At 50.8% G+C, this 11,796-nt stretch overlaps 1 protein-coding gene across 7 annotated transcripts in view; it reads right to left on the reverse strand.

Moving 5' to 3' along the window:
• LOC127556826 (zinc finger protein 883-like) overlaps positions 1-11,143 on the reverse strand; it is a 64,904-nt gene extending 53,761 nt beyond the window's left edge. For 2 of the 7 annotated variants that reach the window (XM_051990276.1, XM_051990277.1), the window contains exons 1-2: positions 7,437-10,986; positions 3,970-6,947 (exon numbers count right to left, since the gene is read on the reverse strand). In XM_051990276.1, the coding sequence (XP_051846236.1) occupies positions 3,970-4,128 (159 nt within the window). In that variant the 5' untranslated portion in view covers positions 4,129-6,947; positions 7,437-10,986. Of the gene's footprint in view, positions 1-3,969; positions 6,948-7,436; positions 10,987-11,048 lie in introns of those variants that run through there. The other 5 variants (XM_051990274.1, XM_051990273.1, XM_051990272.1 and 2 more) reach the window with 5 other exon arrangements.
• Positions 11,144-11,796: the final 653 nt, after the last annotated feature.

Raw genomic sequence — 11,796 nt, forward strand, 5'->3', positions numbered from 1 at the left:
ATGAATCGCTATTATGTTCAGCTTCTTTTTAAGAGTAAATGACAATATCAAAGTCTTCCTTTCAAAGGCTGGCTTCTCCGCACATCTTTCCCAAAGTTCTTTTCTTCTATCCTGCGAATTATGAAAAAGATTGTAATGACCTTTCTTTCCTTTCTTTGCTCAGTGGGGGTGGTGGGGATTAGGAAAATGGGTGTGGGGAAGACTCTCCCTGGTTAGAGGCAGCTGGTGACTCAGTGGCTAGAATCCCGAGTCAAGGAGATCTGAGTCAGCGTCAGACTCGAGCACTTACTGCCTGCATTGCACTTAACTGTCTCCATCCTGGACTGCCTGCAGATACAGACACCGTATAACTTGCCCCAGGACCCTTCCCAGCCTTCTTACACTTTACTCCTCCTTCTCCTCCTCTCTGACCCAAGGAGTCTGGCCTCTGGGCTGATCGGTAACCTCTACCTCCGTTCCATAATGACTTTCCAATGGCTTCTCTCCCACTTGGAATGGTGCCCCTCCTCCCACCTCACCTCCTGGCTTCTTTTGCATCTCAGCTAAAGTCTCACCTTCTGAAAATAAGCTTTTCCTGGTTCCCCCAAAGTTCTGGAGCCTGCCTCTGAGAGAGCCATCCTACACTGAACAGAGCTAATGTAGACACAGCTGCTGACAGGTCTTCTCCTCAAACTGGGACTTGCTTAAGGGCAGGGACTGATTTTTCCTTTCGTTGTATCCATGGGAGTTTTGAATAGGGCTCCCTGGCTGCTGTCCTTCCTTCTCAAAGAGGACCAAAATGATTTCATTACGATACAGTGAGTTACAGGGGATCTGGGGCCGATCAGACCAACATGAGCTCGGGATGTTCTGCCATTGGTTGGACACAAATAGTCCCTGTGACCATTGGGAGGCTTCTCTAATTTTTCAGATCTCACATTTTTCTTGAGCTACTTCAGTTCTACTTTGCTCATAGAGCCTTCTCTGAAGGCACACCAGGCGGGGCGGTCTTAGGCCAGGTCATACAATGTCTTCCATGTCTTACAGAGGATTCTAAAGTTCTTCACAGTGACCTTGAGAGGGGCTTTGTATCACTTTCTATTTCTGACCCCCTCGTGAGCATCTGCCCTGTGTGCGTTCTCCATGAAACAGTCTTTTTGGCAAGCGTACATTTGGCATTTGAACACCCCGAGCAGCCCAGCAGAGCGGTGCTCTCTGCAGCCGAGTCAGAATGCTGGGAGTTCAGTTCAAGAAAAGGCCTCAGTGTCTGGTTCCTATTATCTTACTGCACAAGGAAAATCAGATCAAAAAGGGAAAAAAAACGAGAAAAATTCAGGTAAACAACAACAAAAGTGAAATTGCTATAATCCTCTCTGGGTGCAGAAGGCTTTCATCACCTCAAGAGCTTCGGAACTGGCCTGACCTCATTGGACAACCAAACTTTGATGTGATTTTCCACAAGCCCTCATGACTGACGGGGTCAAAGGTCTTGGTCACATCTGCACAGGGTGTACACAAACCTCTGCTGCGCTGCTGGCGTTTCTCCTGCAGCTGTTGGAACAAACACCGCATTGACCGCTCCCCTGCCCCTTGTGAAGCCACACTGGCTCTCAGATAGCAAACCTCCTTCCAGGTCTAGGAGCAGCCCATTAAGGAGGACTCTGACAAGAAGCTTGCCAGCCAGCAATGACTAAGAGAAAACCCTCCTCCTCCTGCCCCTGATTGTCGCAGGATACTCTATTTGCTTTATGTTCCTAGAAATGCGCAGCGGAGGCATGTAATGGGCTTGAAACTCTGGAGCCAAGCACTTGAGGCTAACTACCGACTGGACGGTACTCTATGGGCACGTGCTTGGGGAATGGCCCTTCCCACTATCCTGTGCTGGCTCAATAACTGATGTATACAGAGGATTGCAGGAGGGACTAGGGGGTGGAGTAAGACGAGCCAGACTCATTTTGGCGGTAGACGAGGAAGAAGGAGGTTGTGGAAATCCTGCTTCCATCCCCTTCACTTCTACCCCTAAAGACCAAGAATAAAGACTAAGGACTTTTCTTATCCTGGCTCCGGCTGATTCTGAGGTATCCAGGGGGTCAGCACAGTCATCAGAGGCATTCTTGGATTTCTGGCGATAACCTCCTCTTGCCATATAATCTGGAAAATTTCAGTCAGCTTTTGTATGAGCAATGGACCCCCACCTTGTAAATCTCAGAACAGAATCCACACCAGTGTTCTGTCACACAAAAGGAACCTACTGGCCTTCAAAACCTCTGCTTCAGTGGGAACCGCTAGGGAGAGACTGATCTCAACCTGAAGCTTCAGCATTAGTTGATGGCAGTCTGTTGAGAACAGTATGGAAGTGTTCAATCTGACTCTCTATGACCACGACTTTATCACTAATCTATGTGGCTCTGTGTGTACTGAGTAGTTTAATAGCATCATGGGTCTTTGACCAAGAAATAACCTTGATAAAAGTACTATGAAGTATAATTATCAGCATTAAACTGAATTTCATCTGTCTTCTTACTGACCCAAGAATCCTGCATCTCTCTCTCTTTTAATTGTGTTTTACTTTTGATTAACTTAGACTGCCTCCTTAGAGATGGATGAACTGTCTTCCCAGTTCTCCCAATGGAGTTCTCGTTTTTCCAGTTAGCAGCTTCTGAATTTCCCCTCATTGTCACCAAACTGATCTTGCTGCTTGTGAGTGAATGTTCTGACCCATATGAGCCAATCCACTGCTGTACAGCAAATTTCTGAAAGTTGCCCACTCCTTTTCTGCTCCATTGTTGCTCAACTAACCCTCCAAGTTGGCAACAAAGGGTTCCCTCTCAGAGAAGTGCTCTAATATAGTGACATTAATTCTCCTAGTAGTCTTTTTGCCTTGGAGTCACCACTTTTGCTGGATGCAAATATTCAGCTTGGGGAGGATAAGTCTGGGATCTGTCCAGCAGGCTGCACCTCAACATTGCTTAGGTCACTCTCACATCCACCTGTCTCTTACACTCACATAGTCAAATGCCAACATTTGCTTTGAGTGGGCATCCATGAAGTCTTGTTGCCTTTAGGTAAATGGAGGGCCATGTTAGTGGTGAGGAGGTCAGCAGTTGCCCAAGTCTTCCCTAATGCTTGACCACAGCTAGTGCTGCTCCCAACTGCATTCCTCCTGAGGACTCCCTGCTGTGTCTGGTAGTCTGAGCCTACTCCAGCATCAAAGTCGCTTGCATCTGAGGTCCTCCCTGAATACCCGATGCCCCAGAACTTGGCCTAAGAAATGGGAACTGGGAAAAGGGCAGCACCAGGAGGCTGGCCTGGGGAATTTACAGAGGGTGGGACCTTCCAGCATTACAAAGCCCCTAGCCCATCCCAAGTGGGGAGACTCCCACCAGCTGCAGAAGGGAGACAGCAAGGGGGTCTCTGAACAGGAAGACTTTTTCTCTCTCTCTTCCTGATTCTTTTTGATCTACACAGACCCAGGAGGCAGAAAGTGCTTGGGGACCCGCTGCCAGCCAGGCAAAGGATAAGAGCTGGGGAAGCCTTGGGGAGTGGGGGGAAAGGGGCTGCTCCAGTCTGTCCAGACAAGACTCAGTGGGAAGGGTCTCCAAGCCCTTCAGCCACTACAAGGGAGAACTTGGACACAAGAAATGAAGAGCAGGGGAGACAATTATGGGGGGCAGGGATGTAAGAAGGGATCAGAACCTACAGTCATCCTTGTGAGTCAGGTACACTGAGGTGAATTTAAACAGGGGATAGCAACAACTGGAAGCGGGGTGGGAGATAGGAGGTAGAAGGGAAGTTAGTGCATGAGATGCCAGGTGCCAAAGAAAAGGGTTCCAACACAGGCCAGAGCAGGCAAGGGGGTTACTACTGTAACCAATTTCATCCCCACTTCTATAAAGAACACCCCAGAGCGGGATGGACCAGCCTCAGACAATCTTCCCTGCCCAGATGGCCTCGGGATGGATGCTGACTCTGGGGGCAGAGCACACTCACCTGTGGCCGGGATCTGCACCTCTCAGGGGCCATGGCTGCCGGGGCCAGGCCTGGTCCTCTGCAGGCCGAGTCGGGAACAGGACTTCGGGGGACGCTTCTTTCCCTGGAGGAGCAGGAGGCTGGCCTGGGGAATTTACAGAGGGTGGGACCTTCCAGCATTACAAAGCCCCTAGCCCATCCCAAGTGGGGAGACTCCCACCAGCTGCAGAAGGGAGACAGCAAGGGGGTCTCTGAACAGGAAGACTTTTTCTCTCTCTCTTCCTGATTCTTTTTGATCTACACAGACCCAGGAGGCAGAAAGTGCTTGGGGACCCCAGATAGGATGAGAGCCTTGATGGCCCTGAATCAGGAGTATCTCTTCCCATTGAGCCTCTACTTTCTCTGAATCCCCTCTTCCCTCTTTCAGCCCACACAGATTCTGGGCTACACTGTTTGAACTGTTTGGGGGGTGGGGGCTAGGGAGCTCTGGGATGGGCCTGCCAGGAATGACCAAATTTGGCCTGGGGCTGGGAGACACAATCCTGTCTGGGATTCAGTTTGCTGGCAAGGACAGAGGGCTCTGAAATAAGTGGGGACAGGGACAGAGGCCAAGGGGTCTAGGAAGCCTTCACTGCCTCCCAGAGTCAGGCCCTCACTCTGCCAGCTCTCGCACCCAAGACCTGCCCTCCATCATGGGGAATGCTCTGACCACTGGCATAACCTCCAAACTCCACCTCAAGGCTTGAATCCATCTGGGCCACCACCCACCAGCCTCTCATCTACAAGTCTTCCTCATACAACCTTCCCCTACTGAGTCCCTGACCCTCCTCCTACTGAGCAGAAAGAAGCCCATGGGCTTTTTCTCCCAGTCATTTTCCTCCCTAACCCCATCAGATGTCCTCCCTGCAGTCTGGACCCCAGATTTGCTCTCCCACCACTTTGATCCTCTCTTCCAAACTGGAAACATTTGCACATTACAGAGGCCTTTCCCTCCGTCTTGTTATTCTTCCCTAAAGGACCTTCACTCATTGAAACACAAAAGGATCCTCTGCGGGAGCAGATGCCAGGAAGTCAGGACTCCTGGGTCCCAAGCAGGTGATACAGATGCTTTTTAAAATGATCCTTTCTATGCCATAAGCGTCCACAAAAAGAACTCTGGAGTTTGAATGTAAATCAGCACACACTATGTTCACTTCTTTTTTATGTTTTCTTTCTCTCTCATGGTTTTTCCCTTTTGCTCTGATTTTTTTCTCCCAAGATGATTCATAAAGCAAAGTGTACTAAAAATGAATAAATTTTTAAAAATAATAACTACAACGATCCCTTCTTTCTTCATATTATTGGACCAATTTCAAATCATGTGAGAACATGATTTAAAATTTTGTTCACAATTTTTCAGGTCAATTTGGTATGAAAAGGCTTTCATTCAATTTGGAGATTTTATAGATATATCAAACATAAGCAAAGCCTACACATTCTATGTAAATATAAAATTCCCCCCGACCTCATCTCCGGATACTCATTGGACATTTAGGAAAGTCAGTACTTTGGGTCTACTTTTTCATCTTATGCTTTATTCCCTTCCACTGCTAGGTGAAGTGCACCTAGCAAAAACAAATGAGCCTGGAATCGGAAGATTTCAAATCTGCCCTCAGACAATGACTAGCTGTGTGAGCTTGGGCCAATCACTCCACCACATTTCCCGCTGGTCCTGACCTGCAAACGGAGCTGGAGAAGGAACGGGCCAACACCCCGATACTTTTGCCAAGAAAACCTCAAAAAAGCGGCCCAAAGAGGACTCAGCTGACCGAGTACAAAACCGTCATTACTTTCGCACAAAACAATCACACATGTCTCACCCAGAACGTCCCCATCCCTTGACCTTTTGTGATATTCTCAACTGAAACACCTGGAAGCCAACTGCATATTTCCCAGCTCTTGGACTACTCTTTGTGGTGTTTGGGGTTCACTAGTATGAACTTGTCTCTGTCTCTGACACCATTTTCTCCTCCATCTGAGGAAACTGAGGCAAACAGGGTTGTGGTTTGTCCAGGGTCACCCAGTTAGTGGTAGATTAGTAAGATAAGTCTCCCTGATACCAGCCCTGGCCAAGCTGTCCAGTGAACCACCTCGATGCCTGAGGGAAGTGAATTATTCCCCTGAAATCTAAAACGAAAATTTACCTAAAAAAAAAAAAAAAAAAGATCATCATGGTCACCAACATGTTTAACAAACACTAGTAGGTACCTACTGTGTGCCGAGGCCCAGTGCTAAGTGCTGGGAACACCAAAGAAAGCCTGAATTGTAGCTCATACACAACCCCTCCCACACTGTAACTCACACTTGGCCCCTAACACAATGTATCACACACTCAGCTCCTACCACAATGTAACACTCGACCCCTCCTACACGGTAACTCACACTTGGCCCCTAACACAATGTATCACACACTCAGCTCCTACCACAATGTAACTAGGCCCCTCCCACACTGTAATTCACACTCGGCCCCTCCCACACTGTAACTCACACTCGGCCTCTCCCACACTGTAACTCACACTTGGCCCCTAACACAATGTATCACACACTCAGCTCCTACCACAATGTAACACTAGGCTCCTCCCACACTGTAACTCACACTCGGCCCCTCCCACACTGTAACTCACACTCGGCCCCTCCCACACAGTAACTCACACTCGGCCTCTCCCACACTGTAACTCACACTCGGCCCCTCCCACACTGTAACTCACACTCGGCCTCTCCCACACTGTAACTCACACTTGGCCCCTAACACAATGTATCACACACTCAGCTCCTACCACAATGTAACACTAGGCTCCTCCCACACTGTAACTCACACTCGGCCCCTCCCACACTGTAACTCACACTCGGCCCCTCCCACACAGTAACTCACACTTGGCCCCTAACACAATGTATCACACACTCAGCTCCTACCACAATGTAACACTCGACCCCTCCTACACTGTAACTCACACTCGCCCCTCCCACATTGTAACTCACACTCGGACCCTCCCACACGGTAACTCACACTCGGACCCTCCCACACTATAACTCACACTCAGCCCCTCCCACACTATCTCACACTTGGCCCCTAACACAATGTATCACACACTCAGCTCCTACCACAATGTAACACTAGGCCTCTCCCACATTGTAACTCACACTCGGACCCTCCCACACTATCTCACACTTGGCCCCTAACACAATGTATCACACACTCGGACCCTCCCACACTATAACTCACACTCAGCCCCTCCCACACTGTAACTCACACTTGGCCCCTAACACAATGAATCACACACTCAGCTCCTACCACAATGTAACATTTGGCCTCTCCCACATTGTAACTCACACTCGGCTCCTTCCACACTGTAACTCACACTCGGCCCCTCCCACACGGTAACTCACACTCGGACCCTCCCACACTAACTCACACTTGGCCCCTAACACAATGTATCACACACTCGGACCCTCCCACACGGTAACTCACACTTGGCCCCTAACACAATGTATCACACACTCAGCTCCTACCACAATGTAACACTCGACCCCTCCTACACTGTAACTCACACTCGGCCCCTCCCACACAGTAACTCACACTCGGACCCTCCCACACTGTAACTCACACTCGGACCCTCCCACACTATAACTCACACTCAGCCCCTCCCACACTATCTCACACTTGGCCCCTAACACAATGTATCACACACTCAGCTCCTACCACAATGTAACACTAGGCCTCTCCCACATTGTAACTCACACTCGGACCCTCCCACACTATCTCACACTTGGCCCCTAACACAATGTATCACACACTCGGACCCTCCCACACTATAACTCACACTCAGCCCCTCCCACACTGTAACTCACACTTGGCCCCTAACACAATGAATCACACACTCAGCTCCTACCACAATGTAACATTTGGCCTCTCCCACACTGTAACTCACACTCGGACCCTCCCACACTATAACTCACACTCAGCCCCTCCCACACTGTAACTCACACTTGGCCCCTAACACAATGAATCACACACTCAGCTCCTACCACAATGTAACACTCGACCCCTCCCACACTGTAACTCACACTTGGCCCCTAACACAATGAATCACACACTCAGCTCCTACCACAATGTAACACTCGACCCCTCCCACACTGTAACTCACACTCGGCTCCTTCCACACTGTAACTCACACTCGGCCCCTCCCACACGGTAACTCACACTCGGACCCTCCCACACTATCTCACACTTGGCCCCTAACACAATGTATCACACACTCGGACCCTCCCACACGGTAACTCACACTTGGCCCCTAACACAATGTATCACACACTCAGCTCCTACCACAATGTAACACTCGACCCCTCCTACACTGTAACTCACACTCGGCCCCTCCCACATTGTAACTCACACTCGGACCCTCCCACACGGTAACTCACACTCGGACCCTCCCACACTATAACTCACACTCAGCCCCTCCCACACTATCTCACACTTGGCCCCTAACACAATGTATCACACACTCGGACCCTCCCACACGGTAACTCACACTTGGCCCCTAACACAATGTATCACACACTCAGCTCCTACCACAATGTAACATTTGGCCTCTCCCACATTGTAACTCACACTCGGCTCCTTCCACACTGTAACTCACACTCGGCCCCTCCCACACGGTAACTCACACTCGGACCCTCCCACACTATCTCACACTTGGCCCCTAACACAATGTATCACACACTCAGCTCCTACCACAATGTAACATTTGGCCTCTCCCACATTGTAACTCACACTCGGACCCTCCCACACGGTAACTCACACTCGGACCCTCCCACACTATAACTCACACTCAGCCCCTCCCACACTATCTCACACTTGGCCCCTAACACAATGTATCACACACTCAGCTCCTACCACAATGTAACACTAGGCCTCTCCCACATTGTAACTCACACTCGGACCCTCCCACACTATCTCACACTTGGCCCCTAACACAATGTATCACACACTCGGACCCTCCCACACTATAACTCACACTCAGCCCCTCCCACACTGTAACTCACACTTGGCCCCTAACACAATGAATCACACACTCAGCTCCTACCACAATGTAACATTTGGCCTCTCCCACATTGTAACTCACACTCGGCTCCTTCCACACTGTAACTCACACTCGGCCCCTCCCACACGGTAACTCACACTCGGACCCTCCCACACTATCTCACACTTGGCCCCTAACACAATGTATCACACACTCGGACCCTCCCACACGGTAACTCACACTTGGCCCCTAACACAATGTATCACACACTCAGCTCCTACCACAATGTAACACTCGACCCCTCCTACACTGTAACTCACACTCGGCCCCTCCCACATTGTAACTCACACTCGGACCCTCCCACACGGTAACTCACACTCGGACCCTCCCACACTATAACTCACACTCAGCCCCTCCCACACTATCTCACACTTGGCCCCTAACACAATGTATCACACACTCAGCTCCTACCACAATGTAACACTAGGCCTCTCCCACATTGTAACTCACACTCGGACCCTCCCACACTATCTCACACTTGGCCCCTAACACAATGTATCACACACTCGGACCCTCCCACACTATAACTCACACTCAGCCCCTCCCACACTGTAACTCACACTTGGCCCCTAACACAATGAATCACACACTCAGCTCCTACCACAATGTAACACTCGACCCCTCCCACACTGTAACTCACACTTGGCCCCTAACACAATGAATCACACACTCAGCTCCTACCACAATGTAACACTCGACCCCTCCCACACTGTAACTCACACTCGGCTCCTTCCACACTGTAACTCACACTCGGCCCCTCCCACACGGTAACTCACACTCGGACCCTCCCACACTATCTCACACTTGGCCCCTAACACAATGTATCACACACTCGGACCCTCCCACACGGTAACTCACACTTGGCCCCTAACACAATGTATCACACACTCAGCTCCTACCACAATGTAACACTCGACCCCTCCTACACTGTAACTCACACTCGGCCCCTCCCACATTGTAACTCACACTCGGACCCTCCCACACGGTAACTCACACTCGGACCCTCCCACACTATAACTCACACTCAGCCCCTCCCACACTATCTCACACTTGGCCCCTAACACAATGTATCACACACTCAGCTCCTACCACAATGTAACACTAGGCCTCTCCCACATTGTAACTCACACTCGGACCCTCCCACACTATCTCACACTTGGCCCCTAACACAATGTATCACACACTCGGACCCTCCCACACGGTAACTCACACTTGGCCCCTAACACAATGTATCACACACTCAGCTCCTACCACAATGTAACATTTGGCCTCTCCCACATTGTAACTCACACTCGGCTCCTTCCACACTGTAACTCACACTCGGCCCCTCCCACACTGTAACTCACACTCGGCCCCTCCCACACGGTAACTCACACTCGGACCCTCCCACACTATCTCACACTTGGCCCCTAACACAATGTATCACACACTCAGCTCCTACCACAATGTAACATTTGGCCTCTCCCACATTGTAACTCACACTCGGACCCTTCCACACGGTAACTCACACTCGGCCCCTCCCACACTATCTCACACTTGGCCCCTAACACAATGTATCACACACTCAGCTCCCACCACAATGCAACACTCGGCCTCTCCCACACTGTAACTCACACTCGGACCCTCCCACACTATTACTCACACTCAGCCCCTCCCACACGGTAACTCACACTGGGCCTCTCCTACATTGTAACTCACACTCGGCCCCTTCCACATTGTAACTCACACCCGACCCCTCCCACAATGTAACACACACTTGGTCCCTAACACACAGTTTATCCCTCACGGTTTCACTGAAGCACACCAGTCCCCCCAGTACACACTGACACACTCACACTCAGAGCTGCACACCCTGTACCACTCAGAACTAATCACAGGGTGATCCCCTCACCACACAGTCTGACACACCCAGCCCTGCCCTTTTTCCTCTCCCACTACTACTTCACCCACTGCCCCTCACGCCCCACCCCCAGCGCTCACCTCAGACAACTTAACAGCCCAAGGCCCAGCTCTGCCCACAGTGAAACTGCGCATGCCCGCCTCGGCAGGCGCAGGAGAGACTAGAGCAATAGTGAGAGAAGTAGACTTCCGCTTGCCGCGAGCGCCTGTTGGGTGAAACGTAGTCTGCGTGAGAATAGCGCACGCGCAGTGTCACGGGTTTCTGGGCGGCAGGGCGGAGCCAATCCCACGTGATCCCAGCCTCAGATCCCCATAGGCCTGTCCGAGGCAGAGTCTGGACTTTCTCAGGGAGCTGCGTGAGTGAGGCAGTGTTACATTCGCCCCTCCCCCGAACCTGTGAGCAGGAGAACCTAGGCAATGGGGCGGAGCCAAGGGCCGTGGGCGTGGCCGAGAGCTCCGATAATCCATTGCTAGCCCCGCCCCCACTCGTGAGAGCGCCCTCCCACCAGCTACACAGAGCGTTAGGGTTTTATTTTCACCCAGATCTTTCGCCCCTGAAGCTCGTGTCTGGAGTCCTCTGAGGGGGAGTCGAAAGTCGAAAACAATGCGGAGAGCTGACGCCATTCGCTCCTCAATACGAACCTATGGGGTGGGCGTTATTGTTACGCCCAATGTACAGAGGAGGAAACTGAGGCTGACCGAAGTTACGGCGCCGGAGCTGGCCCCTAGCAGTTGGGAGGGCCGGTTGTTAACATTTACGCTTCAGACTTCAGCCAGTGCTACAAATCAGCTTTAATTTCGTATGTGGTTCTTTCTGTAACGGCAGCTA

The sequence above is a fragment of the Antechinus flavipes genome, chromosome 3 (genome assembly GCF_016432865.1).
Source record: "Antechinus flavipes isolate AdamAnt ecotype Samford, QLD, Australia chromosome 3, AdamAnt_v2, whole genome shotgun sequence".
Lineage (NCBI taxonomy): Eukaryota > Metazoa > Chordata > Mammalia > Dasyuromorphia > Dasyuridae > Antechinus > Antechinus flavipes.